General features: G+C 52.0%; 1 protein-coding gene across 3 annotated transcripts in view; it reads right to left on the bottom strand.

Annotated features, from left to right (window-relative positions):
- EVA1C (eva-1 homolog C) overlaps nucleotides 1–19522 on the bottom strand; it is a 93376-nt gene that overhangs the window by 17399 nt on the left and 56455 nt on the right. For all 3 annotated transcript variants that reach the window (XM_004711290.2, XM_045284939.1, XM_030888838.2), the window contains one exon: nucleotides 13018–13170. In XM_004711290.2, the coding sequence (XP_004711347.1) occupies nucleotides 13018–13170 (153 nt within the window). The remainder of the gene's footprint in view (nucleotides 1–13017; nucleotides 13171–19522) is intronic.

The following is a 19522-nucleotide window of genomic DNA, read 5'->3' as shown; positions in this document are numbered from 1 at the left end:
GATGCTATATCTTTGGATAGCTGGGCTCCATCAGCTTTCTTCACCACATTTGCTTATGCACCCACTTTGTCTTCAGCAATCGTGTCAGGAAGGTGAGCATCATGGAATGCCAGTTTAATAGAACAAAGTGTTCTTGCATTGAGGGAGTACTGGAGTGGAGGCCCAATGTCCATCTGCTACCTTAATACTAAAGCTATAAATATATGCACATAGATCTATTTCCCGATCATCATATATAAATATATTTACATGTGTACGTGCCTGTATTTAGATGTCTATATTTCCTTTTACTTTCCTCTTGTCCCACTACCATGCTGAGCCTTCATTTGGGTTTCAGTAATTCCTCTTGGTTACATTGCCCTTGATCCAGCCCTACCAGGCCTCTTACACCCACCTCACCACCGATTTGGATCACTTCTTGTTCCCTTGTCCCTGGGTTTGTTAACTCCACTTCCTTTCCCCCACCTCCCTCTCTCCCCTGTCCCCCTGGAACCGTGGGTCGCATTGTTTACTCCTCCAGATTGTTGATCCCGCCTATCTTATCTAGATAGACCTACAGAGAAAATAATATGCACAAAAGTGAGAGAGCAAAACAAAGCAACAAAAGAAAACAAACAACAACAACAAAAACCAATGGCAGAAAAAAAGTAAAGCCTGTAAATAGTTCAAGGTCTGTTTGTTGATCTTTCGGAGTGTTTTCTGGTTGAGTCTGATGGGGTGCCACACCCTGGCCCCAAAGTCTATTATTTGGTACTCCCTGGGGACTTCCTTGCTCTGCTCCCCTTGCTGTTCTGTTGCACCCCCTTAGTGTTTTCCTCGGTGTGGTGGCGTCAGATAGGGTGCAATTCCCACACTGTGTCTCCAGTGTTGTTCCCGTAGGGCTATGGACCAGTGGGGGGTGTCGTGAGACTGTCAGTCTTTATGGGAGCAGACAGCCTCATCATTCTCCCACGGAACCGCTAGTGGGTCTGAACTCGGCTTTGGTGGTCAGCGGCCCGAAGCCTAACCCACAGTGGACTGATTTCACCAAATGCCAAACTCACTGCCCCAAGTTAGCACCGACGTCCAGTGACCCCGTGGGACAGAGTAGGGCTGCCCATGAGTTCCCAAGACTGTCATTGTTTATGGAAAGAGAAAGCCTCATCTTTGTCCTGCCAGCAGACTTAAGGCTTCTCCAGATAAATCCACAAAAAAGATAAGCACTCCAATTTTTCAGATGAGCACCTGTCACAGGAGAAGAAGCACGTCTGATACGTGCAGGGCGGTCCCGGCTCACTCGAGGCTCTGACAGCAGCTCTGTCGTCAGTGGGCTCAGGACTAGTGGACTACCTCTGCTTTCCCTGCTTCAGTTCTTATTATCATTGCCTTTCACCGCCCGATTCTTTTTCAAGCTGATTCTTATTTGTCTTTAGGGAATGCAAACGGTACATATAACCTTTCAGGTGTGCTTTAATATGTACATGCACATGTAAAATTGGCAGTTCTGAACCGTAAATCCACTTCTGAGTCGATGCCAACTCGTAGTGACCCCGAAGGGCAGGCTGGAACTGCCCTGTGAGTTTCCAAAGCCGTAACTCTGGATGGGAGTAGAAAGCCCCATCTTTCTCCCATCGAGCAGCTGGCCGTTTTGAACTGCTGACCTTTCGGATTGCAGCCCAACTCACAACCACTAGGCCACCAGGGCTCATTAATACATAGTCACACACATAAAAATGGCACTGATGTGAACAGTAAATAATAAAATTGAACATCTGCCAGTGACCATCTGGGAATGTGAGCATCAGTGAGGTATACCCGGCCATGCCGGACATCATACATACGATCCATAGGATGTACAAACGTGAAGTAAGCAGATGGCTTATGTGCAACCCACTGTCATTTGAATGTGTCCTAAGCTGGGGACTACCTGTGTAGGACAAGAGACACCTTGTTCTGCCCTTGGGGAGATGCAAATGAAGATCGCTAGAATGGAGATTACACCCTTGTTAAGGGAAAATCACAGTTGCCGATAAGTCGATTCCAACTCACGGGGACCCACGTGTGTGCGGGCAGCACTGGGCTCCGCAGCGCCCTCTGCGGCTCAGTGGCCGGCAGCCGGCCAGGCCTTTCTCTGGAGGCACCTCTGGGTAGACTCCAACCTCCAACCTTCTGAGCATGTGAATTTCTGGCATCACTCAGGGACGCCTCGGAATACAAGAGCAATCCTCTGGATAAAAAATTAACCATGAACTTCAGAAGTTACTGTGCATAAGGGGCACTGGCCGGGAACCCGACCTCGTTCTCCTGAGTGCAAGATGAGATGCTACCACGGACCCACCAGACTGTTGGTAACACGCTGCCAAACCCTCACCCAAAAGAATTCTCTCCCCTGTGGGGCTTGTGTGAGTGCCCTGCAGTCCTCACAGTTATTTTCTGAGAGCTTTAGGGAGACAAACGCCTGAGCATATCCTCCCGGGCTTCCACACACACTGCCACGTGCAAACGAGAACGTGGCCACCTCCCGGGTATGAGACGACAACCCTCTTTGGGGAGGAGGTCTTCCAGCCAGCCGAGATGGACAGTGGGCACACGTTTGCACTTGGTGGCGTGCAAGAACCCGCGGTGTGTTTTCAGGAAGCGGCCCAAGGCAATTTGGGTCTGACCGTAGCCTTGTTGACACTGAGCTCTGTTTGCAGGATTTAAAACAAACAAAACACAAAGGCGGGCTCCTTCCTACACTGGTTTTCCTTGCACGCTCGCTGCCTCCGTCCTCGAGAGGGTGATAACAAGATAGTCAACCACCCTCATTTTGACTTGCTGGCTGTTGCTGGATGCTGAAACTCACGTTAATCGTTCCTTACAAGCTGTGTTTGCTGAGATAATTGGGCTTCGTGCTCTTAAGTGGTGCTGACTTGGCAGCAGGAGCCACTGGCACCTGAACCGTCCAGACCTGCCCACACTTGGCCTTGGCTCGGCCTTGGCCCGGCTTTGACGCCCATCCTGTGCTTTGCACAGTCCCTTATTAAGGAAGGACACGTTCCCTCAGGCCCACCCAGAACATGTAAGTGCGGCAGGAAATGGTTTCCCGGGCAGAGGAACTTTCCGGAGCTCTGGGTGGCTAGCGCTCTCATCTGGGGGAAGGTTCCTGTGAGGGATGGAACTAACTGTGCTGCCCACAGCACGGCGCTGAAATCCTGCCTTCAAACCTGTCCCTGGGGCTCCCACGTGGTATCGGTGGTTTGCTCTCACCTACCAACCTCTGTTGGGGCTTTGAACCCTCCCGCAGTGCCTTCCCAGGGCCTCCCTCGCCCTGAGAGAGGGGACCAGTTTAGGGTGCCCTACTCAGAATGCTGGGGTGCAGCGTCCCCTCCTCTGGGCCCAGAGTTCAAAAGCTTTCCTGAGGACATGTGTGAGCGTGCTCTGGCCCAGGAGGCGCTCAGGAGGAGTGGGGGTCCCACTAGGGAAGGGAGTGACATCCAATCTTTGGAGCCACCTACAGATACTTGGGGGTGGGGGGGAGGTGCGCACTATAGAGGCAATCCCACCCCCCACCAGGGAGGGTCCTTCCACACCTCCCCAGCCCCCTTGTCTTGAACTATAGACCAACTTGTTCTCAGCTGCCTGTGAGTCAGCCCCCCCAACTCACGGCAGCCCATGCACAACAGAACAGGGCAAAACAGTGGTGGGTCCTGCGCCGTCCCCTGTCCTAGCTGCTGGCAGATCAGACTGTCGTGAGCCACAGGGTTTCCCGGGACTGCTCTTTGGAAGAGGCTCACCAGGCCTTTCTTCCCAGGTAGTCTCGGTCTGGAAGCTCCGCTGAAACCTGAGCACCCCACCAGCCTCCACGGACACAAGGGTGGTGGCTGCCCACCAGGCGCCATGGGAGACCAACGGTTCAACCACGAGCCTCTCCCAGTCTCCTCCGAGGCCCACCGGCTCAAGAGGATCGCCAGCCCACGTACCCCATCCGGACACGCTGTTGGAGCAGGAAGATGCAGGCAGACAGTGAGGAGCTCGTGAAACCTGCGGGAGTCCAGATCCCCACAGGAAAGGAAACGTGGACGCGTAAATATAAACACGGGAAATGCGCGAGGTCACGAATCACCAGAGACATGCAAATCATAACACCACCAGAGACATGCAAATCATAACACCGAAGGACCACTTTATATCCATCCATGCGAGATCGAACGCATTCTTAAAACATCACCCACAAGGCAGCAAATGTGGCAGGGACGCTCATGGCTGCGGCACAAGTCAATGGGTCCACAAAAGGCTGGGGAGAGCTTCGGCGATGCCTAGCAGAATCCTGAACATGCCCATGTCCTCTTTGGGCAGTAAAACTTAAGGAACTTACCCCAAGGAAGTATCCCGGGAGAAGCAACATGCTGGGTCACACCTGCGCGGTGCAGCTCTCAGAATCCTCGAGAGTCCGAAACCACGAAGAAGCCCAACGGGGGAGGATGAGCAAATGGTGCGACCCCCTCACTGATTCCTGGGGAGCGGAGGACGGGGGCATGTCGTGCATGGAGGAACAGCCAGGATGAAGAGTTATAAGGAAAATCCCACAGCCTGCAAATGTAACTGCTTTCACCTGACCATGCTAAGACCCTCATAACAGGAGTGGGAGTAGAGATATCATGAGGGTAGGGGGATGGGAGTGGTGTGGAAATCCATCACAAGGTTGAATAGCTAGCCCACCCCCCAGGGGCACGAATAACAGAACGGTGGGTGAAGGGAGACAATGGACAGTGTAAGACACGAAATACCAACAATAATATATCAAGTATTCACTTGATCAACAATAATGATCAAGGATTCACGAGGGTGGGAGGGTGAGGAAGGGAGGGGTAAAAAGAGGAGCTGATACCAAGGGCTCAAGTAGAAAGAAAATGTTTTGGAAATGTTGATGACAACATACGTATAAGTGTGCTTAATACAATTGAATGATGGATTGTCGTAACATTTGTAAGAGCCCTCCGGTAAAATAACAATAATAATAATATGACTATTATAATAATAAAAAAATTACAGCGATAAGAAAAGTTCTATGCCAGTGGTGCTCAACCATCCTAATGCCGTGGCCCTTTCATACAGTTCTTCAGGGTGTGGGGACCTCCAACCACAAAATCATTTTCGTTGCTACTTCATAACGGTAATTTTGCTACTGCGGTGAATCGGGCGACCCCTGTGAAAGGTCGTTCAACCCCCACAGGGGTCGCGACCCCCAGGTTGAGAACCACTGCTCTGTGCCCATTGCCTCGCGGTGAAAGTCATCGGGAAAAGTGAGAAGTATTTCATGCTATGGGTCTCATTTACGGTGAATTGTTTCTCTTGTCTTGGTAAATGTCATTGTGGTGTCTGCATGTCTCATATACACATATGCATATGTAGGTCTAGATGCATTGATCTAGACTTAACTGTATCTCTGTCAGTGTGTGTTGCAAAGGCTAACCTCCGTACTTGCAGCTGTAACTCCACTGTGGGATGGTTTCTTTGGTACGCTCCTGGTAGTACTAGGATGGGGTGTAGGAGCCCTGGTGATAGAGTGGGTTAAATGTGGGGCTGCTAACCTCAAGGTCAGCAGTTCAAATCCACCCAGTGACACTACGGAAGGCAGGTCTGGTGATCTGCTTCTGAGGGGTGACAACCTTGAAAACTCTACTCTGCACACACACACACACACACACACACACACACACCGCACGCACACTCGGCTTGCATGTTGCTGTGATGTGAACAGGTATCTGCAGAGTTTTCAGGTAACGGCAGGATGCGCAGTGATGGCAGCAGTGCCAGGACCCTGAGGGACATCAAAGGTGGATGCAGGTGGTTGCTCACAGAAGGTTGGCAGTTTAGTCCACCCAGAGGTGCGTCAGAAGAAAGGCCCGGTGATCTGCTTCTGAAAGTCAGCAGATAGAAACCCGAGGATATCGATGGCCCGATCCACAGCCAATCACAGGGATGTCATTGTGCTCAGGGTCACCATAAAACAGGCTATTTGAAAGGCAACTAGTAAGAACGTTATTTCTACTGTTGTTGTTATAGAAAGAACTGGCAATACTGCCCCCACCCCCACCAGGGCTCCTATTAAAGCCTCAGCGTGCAGCTGTGAAACCCACGCTGGCACTCATGCTGGGGGCTTGGCGGAGGCCCCTCCGGTCTTCACTACCTGGGCTTCCTCCGGGCTTCCCAGCGCTGGAAGCATTTCCCGTTTTGCCAGACTCAGCTTGTACACAGAGGTAACACTTCAAGTCACCTCTCAAACCAGATGTTCCAGGGCTCACCTCCCGACGCCCCATGGGGCCATTAGCCACCCCACCAGGCTGATGCCAGGTTCTGAGCTTAGGCACACATAGCCCACCCACTTCTCCAAAGCCAGTGCCCACACCGATACCATGACTGGTTCTGCAAGGTCCCAAACCGCAGCCCATGGTCTGGACGTGGGCTGCGGGCATGCTTTCTTTGGCAGGCACAGTGTTTTCAATTCTGGAACACTTCACATTAAAAAAAAAAACTTCAAAAATAAAACCAGATTTCTAGCATCTCATGAGAAGCTGGAAGCAGGGGAAATACCAGGTCCTCGATCCCAGCCAGCAAGTAGCCTTCAGCAGAAGCCGAGGGTGGTGTACCGTGTAGACAGGGCTCTGGCTCACTCAGGTGGCTCACAGGCTCACACAGCCCCTCCCACGGCTCTAAACCAAGACAAACCACACCAGTTGCTATAGAGTCGTCTGACCCACGGCGACCCACGTGTGTCCGAGGTGAACTGTGCTCCGGAGGCGTGTCAGTGGCTGATTTTTCCACAGTAAATCACCAGGCTTTTCTTCTGACGCACCTCTGGGTGGACTTGCATCTCCAGCCTTCTGGTTAGCAACCCCTGCGTCCACCTTGGGCACCACCCAGGGAGCTGGTACTGATCTAGTCACTGGGCATCCTGTAGGGGTGAACACGGGCCATGCAGGGCTCACTTTCTCCTGGGGAGACGGGCCACAAACACAAACACAAAAACATTTCCATGAAGGACTGTTTCCGTGCTATGAAGAAAGCCAAGCAGGGAGGCTCCCGGTGACCGCCAGGACAGCACGCTGTCAGGGTGCTTGGGGAAATCTCTCTGAGACGACAACCTGAGTTGCTTCCTGAGTGACTTCACAGAGCCGGCTACTCAGAGACGTGGGGTGGGAACACTCCAGGCCTAAGAAGGAGCTCCTGCAAAGGCCGGGACAGGGATGAGCGGAGAGTTCCTGGGGACGAAGGCAGGCTGCTGGCCACTGAGGCAAGGAGCGGAGCGAGGCCAGGCCAGGCTAGGAAACCGATTGCATTCTGACTACGAAGGGGAAAGTGAAGGGCTTCCAGCAGGGACGTGATGTGTCCTCCTGAATCTCAATAAAGATTCAGTGAAGACGAGATGAAGGGAGGAGAGGGATATGGGAGTCAGGGCAGCTTGGTGACCGGTCCAGGTGAGATGTCTGGAGTTCTCTGGGCACACAGATTTGAGATCTGCCCGGAAGGAGAGCCCACTGGACTGGTGGGTCAACAGTGCGTGCTTGTGAAAGTGGGTGCTATTACAGTGTGACTGGGAAAGAGGGGGAAATGGCTATTTCAGATGGGGAGGTGGGGAAGATGTGAGGGGTATATGCCAAGCACAGGTTAAAACTTTCATAGTCCACCTGGGCCAGAGATTAAGTCATTTCTTAGTGTTTGGTTGTTGGGTGCTGCGGAGTGGGTGCTGGCACGTGAGACGGGTAGAAGTGCCTCTTGGGGTTTCTGAGTAATGTTTCTAGGCGCAGACTGCCAGGTCTGCCTCTCACAGAACAGAGTGGTGGCTGGATGGTTGGTCTGCTGGCCTTTTGGGTGGCTGTAGTATTAAGTTTGGGGTGGGTAGGGGGCTAGCCCCCACCGCTACTACTACCCATGGGTTCAGTGAGCACAATTGTACAGTTGAGATATATAAGTATTATATTAAAGTTATCGAGAGCATGAGAGATACAATAATGCAGTTAGACACATTACATGGTAGCATTGCTCACCTCAGCCCAGCTTGGCCAGTCCATGTGGAGAGAGGGGGAAGGGAAGGAGGGCAAGGGAACAAGGGAGAGAGGATAGGAGAGGAGAGGGGGGAGAGAGGGGAGCCAGAGAAAGGTCTATATTGCTGACCCAGGCCTAGATACCGTTTGGGGCATGTATGCCCACTAATTACAGGTAAAGACATACATCACAGGAAGGGGTTACACAGTAATGAGGGGGTGGTCCAGGGACCTACATGCAACAGGACGAGGAGGGACTGGGGTATACATGTGACAAGATGGGTGGATCCCAGATTCAGGACCGCAGCTCAACCTTGACCTGTTCCCTGAGTTTCCATAGGAACCATTACCAGTAGGGTGTAAACTCTGCCTACAGGAGCCTGTCCATTGCCCCCAGAGGCAGAGAGCAGGGCCCACTGCAGTTTGGCAACTGATCGCACTGGGGGGAGGCGGGCAGGGGGGGGGATGCCTGCGCATCTGACTTCCCCCCACAGGTGGCAGCCAAGTACTTATCTATTGTGCTAGCAGGGCACCTTAGTACTCAGATCTCAAAGGTGTATCCACATGGAACAGCCCATAGATTCTACCTTAGCGCTAACCCCAAAGTTGAGACAAATCAAGGCTTCGTCTGAGGTTGAAGGCAGCACAGCAACCCCTGCGTGCAGAACAGAAGGTGCCTCTGCTGTTGCTGTTAGGTGTAGGTGCCATCCGGTGGTCCCAACTCATAGCAACCCTGTGTACAACAGAATACAACACCGCCCAATCCTGTACCAGCCCCACAATTGTTCTCGTGTTTAAGCCCATTGTCGCAGCCACTGTGTCAATCCATCTTGTTGAGAGCCTTCCTCTCTTCAACTGCCCCTCCGCTTTATCAAGCATGAGGTCCTTTTCCAGGGAGCGGTCTCTCTCAACAACACACCCAGAGTATGTGAGACAAGTCTCACTACCCTTGTCTCTAAGGAGCACTCTGGACTTACTTCTCCAAGACAGACTTGTTTGTTCTTCTGGCAGCGCATGGTACTTTCAAGAGTCCTCACTAGCACCATATTTCAAATGCATAGATCCTTCTCAGTTTTCCTCACTCGTCATATAAGCTTTTACATGCATGTGAGGTCAGTGAACATGCCATGGGCTTGGCTCAGATGCACCTTAGTCCTCAAAGAAGCACCCTTGCTTTTCAGCACGTTAAGGAGGTCTTTTGCAGCAGATTTGCCCAATGCAATGCTTCGCTTGATCTCTTGACTGCTGCTTCCATGAGCATTGATTACGAATTGAAGCAAGACAAACTAAATCCTTGACAACTTCAATCTTGTCTCCATTTACCACAATTGTCCAGTTGTGAGGACTTTGGTCTTTACATGGAGCTGCAACCAGATGTGAGGCTGCAATCCTGGATCTTCACCAGCAAGTGCTTTAAGTCCTCGCTTCCAGCAGGCAAGGTTGTGTCCTCTGCACCTAGCAGGTTGCTAACAAGCCTTCCTCCGATTCCGATGCCACACTCTTCTTCATCTAAGTCAGCTTCTCTGATGACTTTTCTCTGCATACAGATTGATACAGAGGATACAGCTCGGATGCACACCTTTCTTGACTTTAAACCGTGCAGTGTTTCCTTGTTCTGTTTGCACACATGCCTCTAGATCCACACACAGGTTCTGCGTGAGCACAAGGAAGTGCTCTGGGATTTACATTCAAGGCTAGCCACCGTTTGTTAGGATCCGCACAGTCAAATGCCTCGGCACAGTCAACAAAACACAAGTAAACACCTTCTGGTTTTCTCTGCTTTGAGCAAAGAGCCATCTGACATCAGCAATGATATCCACTATTTCACATCCTCTTCTGAACCCAGCCTGAACTTCTGCAGCTCTCGCTCAATGAACTGCTATAATCACCACTTGTCGGTTAGCTTGTCATGCTGCAGTGGCTTGCTGCTTTGCAGCGGTGCTGGCAGTTATGTCCCTAGTATTTTAAATAGCAGCAGGGTCACCAAAGTAAACAGATCCCAGCAGAGCTTTCAGACTAAGAACAGATTACAAAGAAGGAATAGGCTTAGAGGATTTAGCCATTGAAAGCCTTATGGATAGCATCGAAAAGCTGCCTCTGGGTGGGTTCAAGTACCCAACCTCTGGCTATTAGTGTTTAACTCTGCAGCACTCAGGGACCCAGGACTCTTCAAAATCCAAAAACACTGTCTCAAGTCGGTTCTGACTTGTGGCGACCCCACAGGATAGCGTCGAACGGCCCCTGGGGGTTTCTGAGATGGCAGCTCTTCACAGGAGCAGAAAGCCTCAGCTCTCTCCCTTGGAACAGCTGCTGGTTTCAAACTGTTGACCTCGTGGTTAGCAGTCCAACACGTAATACACTACATCATCAGGGCCCCATGAATCTTCAAAGAGACACTGACTTCCCTTTCGAACCTCTTTCCATGACCGGGCACAGGACAGGGAGGCCCCTGGCGTCTCAGCACTGGCCCCGGTGCTGAGAAGACCTGATCCTCCTGCAGATCCCGGGGCGAGCAGCAGCCACCGTTGGCGGTGAGGGGCGAGAGAAGGCTCTTTACTGCCATGTGCTTCGCCAGTGCTAGAGCTTTTAAACTTGAATAGCTAAGCCGGGGCCACCTATTCAAGGAGCTCTTCCATTCAAGGAACTATTACTGGCATGACAACAGCTGGTCAACCAGAGGCCTTCTCCAACTCTACAGGAACCTGTCTTTTGCCCGTGTTGTCTGTGGACATTCTCTTTGCTGATAACTTTCCCTGTTTAAGGTCAACTTGCAGTCATCGACAGGGAGCCCCGGGCTGTGAGTTCTACTAGCGGCAAGCAGCTTGCTCTCCAGCACCCACCTACCCCATCAATGGGGTTCCACTGCTCAGCAGAGCAGCTGCCTTGACACCAGTGGCTAAGTCAGTGTGCCTGAGACATGGGGGTGCCCAGTCCGATGTGAGGACGTGGCTCCCTCTTGGTAATAGCGTAAGGCTGAAAGGAGGATAAAGAGCCCAGAAAGTGATTCCATCACCAGAAGGTACTCTCTGTGTAGGAAGCTCAGGTGAGTTGGCGGGAGGGGGTCTTTAGCAGACAAACCAGGTGGCAGAGTAGCACTGCGCTCCATAGGGTTTTCAATGGCTGTCTTTTGAGAAGCAGATCACCAGGTCTTTCTTCTGAGGCACTTCTGGGTAGACTCGAACTTCCGGCCTTTCGGTTAGCAGCCAAGCCCTTAACCATTGGCACCACTCAGGTGCGGTGGTCTGTGACGTATGCAATAGCACGGTGAGAAAGTCTGAGCTATTTCCAACAGAAAACAAGCCAAGGTGGCACACGAAGAAAAAAACAAACGGCCCCGACAGATTTGCCACCGCAACCCCCTGGGTTGGGAGAATGAAGTCTCCTTGCGGTGCCGGAAGTGAAGGGTCATAAGCGAGGTCGGCCTGACACTGCAGGGCGTCCCCAGGTCCCGACGAGTCCGCTCTCACAGCTGCGGCCTAAGTCGGCTCCGATGGAAGTCAGCATTTGCGTTTCCATCACTACTGCCTTTCCCGACTGGTTTCCTCAGAGGCCGGACCTTATCTGGCTTCTGGGGTTGGAAACAGTACAGAGAGGCTTAAATAGGACGACATCAGCAAGTCCGGTGTGGCGATGTTATATGTAATGACTATTACAATAAAGTGTGCAAAAGTCACCCCCAACCAACACAGACCGCCCTAAGTGTGGGTCATTGTCACTAGAATGAGCATGTGTGTGAGCGTGTGCGTGTGTGTTTTATATCTTCCTATATTTCTCTAGAAAACCCTATGACACCTGATGTCCATGTTTGATTCACGTCCAAGATATTATTAAGCACGGATGTCTTCTTTTATTCGTGCACACAGGGTGCACGAATTATCGCCTACAGCAGGAAGGGCTGCCCCTGGCAGGGTCTGCTCCCCCAGAGGCAGGGCAGAGCCAGCCGTGTGCACAGCCACAGGCAAGAGTAGTGGTTCTCAATCTTCCTGATGCCACGACCCTTTCACAAGGTTCTTCATGCTGTCGCGACCCCCAACTATAAAGTTATTTCCGTTACTACTTCATAACTGTAATTTTGCTACCATTACGAACTGGGTGACTCCTGTGAAAGGGCCATTTGACCCCCCAAAGGGGTCACGACCCACAGGTTGAGAACCACTGGTCTAGAGTGACCATGAGGGTGGCGCTGTCAGCCAGGATCTCTTAGCCCCGCCTGCTCTGCCTGGCGCCGGGCACACGGCTCTCTCTAGAGCTACTGCAGGTCCACAGTTGTTCTTGATCTGGGTGGCAAATGACTTGTACCCGACCACTGCTAAGGAGCCCCCGGTGGCATGCATGATTAAGCTCTCAGATACCAGCCCCCAAGGTCAGCAGTTCCAACCCCGCAGAAGCACCGAGGGAGACACCTGGGGATGTGCTTCAGGAAGGGTACAGCCTCTCAAAGGCCCCTGGAGCTCAGCTCTAGCTGCACACCAGGAGGGGGGCTGACTAGATGGCAATGAAAACAGCAGCGAATCCACAGTTTGCTGGTTCGAATCCACCCGGTGGCACCAGAGACAAAACGCTTGGGAAGCCGCCTCCAGAAAGATTTTAAAAAACCAAACTCGCTGCCATCAAGTCAAAGTCGACTCGTCTCCACCCTCGAGGACAGAGTAGGACTGCCCCTGTGGGCTTCTGAGACTGTCACTCTTTATGGGAGTAGAGAGCCCCATCTTTCCTCCACAGGGCGACTGGTGGCTTCGAAGGGCTGACCTCCTGGTTAGCAGCCCAACCCTACAAAGCAGTTCTGCAGTTCCAGTCTCTGACACCCTGATGGGGACCCCTTGGACGGCAGTGAGTTTGGTGTGAAATTTTGGGCGGACTCTCGCCGGACTCCCAAGTGGGACAGAGGAAGCCCAGACTCCGGTGGGTCTATGGCTCCCCCTGCCTTTGACTTTTCCACAGACCCAGGTATTGTTCAGGGGGGAGGCAACACCCCGACCCATCACAGGGCCGCTGAGCGGGAGCCACGTACCAAAGGGGGAGAGCTGCTCCGGGCCGGAGGAGCAGACGCCCACCTCCTGGATCTTTCTGCCGTACGTCGCCGAGTAGATATTGAGAAACTTGGATTCGTGACAGTGCAGCTTCAGCTCCTGGTCTTCGCACACGGTTCTGTTTTTCAATTCATCTGGGGCAGAAACAGAAAGCGGCGGCACCATCAGCTTTCCTCGGAAGAAGCTGGGAGCCTCCCCCAAGTCATGCTGCGGCTGCTCATGGGAAGTGGTCAGTGGGGCCGGTCCTGCTTGTCAGAACATCGCTGACCTTGGGGAACACAGCCCTCTGCGGGCGCGGGTGGGTAGCAGCCTCTCCATTCCGGCACAAGTGGATTGTGCTAAGTGGCAACTGAGGGGAAGTGGCAGGCTTGACACGGCGGGTCATTGGGAGAAGTCCTTGGTGTGGCCTGAGAAACATCCCACCCCCCACCCTCCCACCCTCCCCCCTGCAATTGTGGTCAAACCCCCCTTAATTCAGAGGAGCCTCTTCTCAAACGTTGGCTTGTGGTCCTGGAACTGGCAGGAGCTACCGATTTCGGACACAAAGGCAGAGAAGAGCAATTACTTGGTAAAAGCATTACACTTTACAGAGAGAACCCAGTTACAGCTCCTCACAACTATTCTAGCCTCCTGGCTTACATATTTTAAAAGGGAGAAGTAATATAATCGCAAAAATATTTCCATTTCTAGCAAAGGGGCAAGTACTGGGTCCTTTGTCTGTAAAGAAGCCCCCTGTCGTGGTTACTCGTTGGGCTGCGATCCGCATGATCTGCAGTTTGAAACCACCAGCTGCTCCGAGGGGTAAAGACGTGGCTTTCTACTCCCGTGACCAGTTATACTCTCGGGATCCCACAGGGGTCGCTATGAGTTGGCATCCCTGCATGGCCGTGAGTTTGGTTTTAGTTTTAGGGACACACGAAAAGCGTGTCCCAAACCTGGCCATCTAGGAACATGGATGTCTCAGGCTACAGGGCATTCCAGGAGAGGGCAATCTGAACCTAGCACCAGGTAGAGGGGACGCTCAGTTCCCCCAATGAATTCAGGAAGTGGTTTGTTTCCTTGTTGTTTAACCCGCTTGCCACAGTGAAGTTCTTATTTGCATTGTGAGAGAGTTGGCACTATGTAGGCACTGCCATAGAAAATGAGATTTGTCGTTTGCAACAAGGAGCATTCGACTAACACACATGTACTAATAGCTAGCTCTCTAGACACAAATGATCACATGTTACATGACTCTACTTACAGGACATATCCAGAAAAGGTCAAATCAACAGAGGCAGGAAGTGGATCAGTGACTGCCTAGGGCGTTGCAGTGACAGGACGTAGCTGCCAATGGGCATGAGGGGACTTTTGAGATGATGGAGATGTTCTGTCACCAGACCGCTGATAGCTGCACAACTCCGAAAACAGACTAAAAAGCACTGAACTGCACATTATAAGTAAGTGAATTCTTTGCAACAAAAGTCATGCCTGTTACTAAAACCAGCAAACATATTATAAGCCTGATATAGTATAAGAATGGAAATAAATCAACCAATGGAGGCCTTCTGGGCCGCAATGGTTTGACCCCGTTGTCAGGGGCTCCTGAGTCAGGCTGACTGGGTGACGGCTGACCACCGTAGCTGACCACCGTAGCAGTCCCTCTGTGCCAGGCCCTGTTCAGAGAGCTTCACCCGCAGTGCATTTACACCCTCCACCTAGGGGCAACATGCATGCTGTTTGTTTGTTTGCGTTTTTTAAAAAATGTGTTCACAGGAATCATTGACAGCCTCTGGATTTGAACTCTCGTCTCCCAAGCACCGTGAATGCTTTCCAGCCTGTCATGATCTTAAACTTTTCAAAATGAAAACCAAGCAAAATAGAAAGTGGGCGGTGATCACTGATTTGCATGGTGGGTGGGTGGGGTGGGGAGGATCACCACCTCTCATCCCAGGCTTTTGAAAAGTAAGTCATGAAAAAAACAAGCATCCCCACACGATTACTTTCTACTCTGATGTCTCCCACGTTGACATGGCAACACCTGGCCAAGAGGCACACCTTCGAGCCCGGCAAGCACTAGGGTCAACAGCGAGCTGCAGCTAAGCAGATGGAGCTGCGGGGCAGTTGGACTGCCTGAGGAGGGAAGGAGGGGCAGGGAGGAGGGCTCTGTAGAGGGGAAACATGAATGAACCATCGCCCCCTTTATGTCTCACTGCGTTTTCCGTCCACTCTTCTTTCCTGGCTTGGGGCCGGGCCTGACAGGCAGTCCCAGGTCCCTGATACACCTCAAGTGGTTGTTTTTCAAACAGCGAGACAGGACCCTTAGCAGGTCATGGGAGACATCGCTGGTTCAGTGAGAGGACTTCACCTTCCATATGGGAGTCAGAGTTGACTCGCTGGCAGTGAGTTTGTTTTGAGGTGGCAGATCCAGGCTCACTTCCCGGCCAGGACTCCCGGTGCAAAGCCACCACCCCGGCGTCAGTCTTTCTGTGATGCTGAGCACGTTTTATCAGAGCTTCCCAACTGAGATGGGCAAGGAAGAAACGGCTGGCGATCTCCTTCTGTAAACTAGCCAGTGAATGGTACAGAAAGAGGTCCTGACACAGGGAATCCAGGACGCATAAACCCCTCAGGAACAATAATGGGAGTAGAGGGTAGGGAGAAATTGGGGGAGAAGGAAGAGAAAGGGGGAGCTGATCTCAACGATGGACAGATAAACACCCCCACCCCAACTGAGGGGGATGAACTATAGAAGCATGATGTGAATTATGAAAATAATAATAATTTAGAATTTATCAAGGGGTCACAAGGGTGGAAGGGTGGGGAAGGGAGAGGGGAAAAGAGCAGTTGATACCAAGGGCTCAAGTAGAAAGAAAATGTTTTGAAAATGATGATGGCAACATATGTACAAATGTGCCTGATATAATTGATGTATGGATTGTTAAGAGTCCTAATGATATATATAAATATATATATATATATTTAATTAACCAGTGAAAATACGATGGTTGGCTTTACAATCGCCCCTGGGGTTGGTGCAGGACCAGGCAGTGGCTCGTTTGGTTGAGTCCCGAGCTGGCTGACCCCACGCCAGCTCCCAGCAACAAGGAGGGTCACGTCACGGCATCCAGCCAGTGAGCGGGCGAGCAGCAACGTTTTTAAATTAAAGAGACCAGAACCGTTTAGGAAACATCAAAGTGGGTTTGTTTGGAGAAAGAAGAAACAGTGTTTCGTAATTAAGGGGGGAAAAACAACCCTCTACTTGTTCACACAGGCAGGTGTGTAAAGGGCCCAAATGTAAAAGGTGTTTCTGACTGGGTTGCAATCAAACAACTGCCTTGACCTCAGCCTGACCCGGACGTTGGCGAGTTTGATGCCACCACCGCCGGCGGAGGCACCAGCTTCCCTGAGATGCTAGCCCCCACCTCCCCCTGCACCAAAACGTTGCCGGACTTCAAAGGCCCAGCATGAACGCTGCTCTCTGATACCGAAAAGAGGGTGTGGTGGGCACCCTGAAAGAGCTAGCGCACCCTTCCACACAAGAGCCTGCCGGGAAATGCTAAGAATGGCATCCGGTGGCCAAGCTGGCCAGACAGGAGGGCGGCACGAGACCAAGACGGATCCCAGCAACCCAGACACTTCCTTTTTCCCAAGAATGGCTCCACTCCTCTTCTTTTGGCAGTCAGCATTTTTAAATCAGGAAGATTCGCCGGAAGCGCCGTGAGACCCTTGTTGTCCACATTGCCGTGACTGTTAGGGTGGCCTCTACGCCGGCAACGCCAACTCAGAGTAACACGACCCCGGAGTGCCAGGAGTGCCAGGCGTCCGAGTGCGGTGGCCGGCTTGCTATGGTTTTTACCCCCCACCAGTTTATGGGCTGACCATCTTCTGGCATGTGGGCGGGAGGACCTGTGAGTGTCATACTACTTCACAGGATTACGGTCGTATGTTGAACCTCTTGGCCCCTCGTGTCTTAGTTATAGCAGAAATGCCACCAGCGAGTGACGAACATTAGACATGCATCGTCTCACAGTGAAGAGGCTCAACCCAAGCTCGCTGTCATGGAGTCACTTCCGACACACAGCAACCCTGCAGGACCCAGAAGACCTGCCCCTGTGGTTTCTGACCTGCAGAAAGTCTCACCTTTCTCTGGAGGAGCGGCTGGTAGTCTCAAACGCTGACCTTGTGGGTCAGCCACCCAACACATAACTCACTACGCCACCCGAGCTTCTCTAGTTAGGAGGCTAGAGGTTCAAATTCAGGGCAGCAACTCCAGGGCAGGGGTCTCTCTTTGAGGGGCTCTAGAGGAAGTCTCTGGTGTCTTCGGGCCTTTGACGCCTGGGCAGTCTTCATGTGGTGTGGTGTTCGCGCATCTCTGCTGGCTCCCTTGCTTACTGACTCTTATATTTCAAAAGGGGTTGATGTCAGACACACCCTACACTAACCCTGTCCAAGTAACATAAGGAAGAATCCATCCCAGATACAAACCGTAGCAAATTCATTGTCATCATAGTGACCCTATAGACAGAGGAGAGCTGACCCTGTGAGTTCCTGATGCTGTAAGTCTTTATGGAGCAGAAAGCCTCATCCTTCTCCCACGGAGTGCCTGGTGGGCTTGAACTGATAACCTTGTGGTTAGCAGCCCAATGAGCAACCCTCGTAAGGAAGCCATTCAAGGTGGGCAGTGGGAGTGGTCTCTTCTGCAGTCAGAAGAGTTATCAATATGTTTTGCGGACGTGTGGTGATAGTCTCATTGCAGATAGACATGTGGTCACCTTCATTGGGTTTTCCAGCTCTCTAGAGACAATGCTTCCCGATACTGTGGGCACCCAAGCAGATGACGCCCAACTTCCTCCTCCCACCCTGAAACCAAATCACTCCACCGCCCTCTGCTCAATCCTGACTCACAGCGACCCTCGTGGGTCAGAGGAAGACTGTGCTCCACAGGGCTTTCAAAGGCTGGTTTTTCAGAACCAAATATCCAGGCCTTTTCTCTGAGACCCCTCTGGGTGACTCAACCCAACCACTCTTTGGAGGCCAGCAGAGCAAATGAACTGTTTGCAGCATCCAGTGACGCCCCTCCCACCATGGCCTTGGAAATCCAGGACCATTCAATCCTTCATGTCTTTATGAGAATTGCTTTCATCTGCCTATTGGAAGAACAGCTACCAAACAGGGCTTCCTCTGTGACACACAGGCCAAAGCCCTAACCCAAACCCACTGCCATCGAGGCATAGCGACCCTGTATGGGGTTTCCAAGGCTGTAGAACTTCCTGGGAGCAGAGAGTCTCATCTCTCTCCTGAGGGGTGGCTGAACCTCTGACCTTTCAGTTAGCAGTCCAACGCTTGCCTACTTGACAGTGTATTTTTAGTCTTCACAACAGTCCCCCGAGGAAGGTGCCTTATCTCCATTACACAATTAAGTCTTGGAAACTCCAAAAAATTCCCCAAACAGGACAAGGCCACACAGCAATGACACAGCAGCAAGGGATGTGAGTTGAGAACCCGGGCCTTTCGGAAATAAAAATTCCCTGGAGGAATGAGAACTGGAGAGGTAGCATAGCAAGTGCCAACTGGGGAAAGGCAGGTTCTAGTGAGGTTTGTTGGAGAGCCCTGGTGGCAGAGTGGTTGTGCATTGGGCTGCTGACCACAAGGTCGGCAGTTCGAAACAATCAACCGCTCCAAGGGAGAAATAAGAGGCTTTCTCTGCCTGTAAATTGATAGGGTAGGGTTGAGTCGGAATTGACTGCTTGGAGGTAAGTTTGGAGTTAGGCTTGAGTGAGGTCTGAGGGCGTCTTTGGGGAGGGGCACACGCAGCTAACCACCTTGGCTACTAAGCAGAAGGTTGGAGGTTCACATGCACCCAGAGTCTCTCAGAAGGACGACCACAGAAAGCAGCCACTGAAAGCCGTATGGGCACAGTTCCAGCCCGACCCTCGTGGGATCGCCGGGAGCTGGAACCGACTTCACGACACCTGGCTCGGGGCTTGGGGTTTAGTTTCGACGGCTGGTGAAAGAGCTTTCCAACAAGCCAATCAGCCAGCCACCTTCACAGACCCTGGGGGTTGGACCGTCAACACACCTGTACCGGGAGACACAACCCAACAGACAACACACGGGGAAGCAGCCCCCACCACCACCCCCCACCCCCGCCCACTCCACCCTGACCCCCGCTGTCGAGGGAGGTGGGAAGACGCCAACTGAGAGAGGTCTGAGGTGGTGACCCACGTGGCAAACCTCGTGACCTCCTACAAAGACTTCCTCTGCAAAGGAGAACCGGCTTCTCATTTGGAGCAAACACCGTGGCAGTCTCTACCCCTCCCCTGGCCCTCGCCAATACCCGGAGCCACTGTAACTTCCACTTCCCTCACAGAGGGTGTTTGAAATTCAGAGATTAGTACGGACCAATGTGCTGGGGATCAATATCTCTCTCTCTCTCTCTCTCTCTCTCATACACACACACACACACACACACACACACACACACACACACACACACACACACAC

This window comes from Echinops telfairi, unplaced genomic scaffold (genome assembly GCF_000313985.2).
Source record: "Echinops telfairi isolate 266 unplaced genomic scaffold, ASM31398v2 ScPeMD7_7469;HRSCAF=8507_0, whole genome shotgun sequence".
NCBI lineage: Eukaryota > Metazoa > Chordata > Mammalia > Afrosoricida > Tenrecidae > Echinops > Echinops telfairi.
This window is presented reverse-complemented; position numbering and strand designations above follow the sequence as displayed.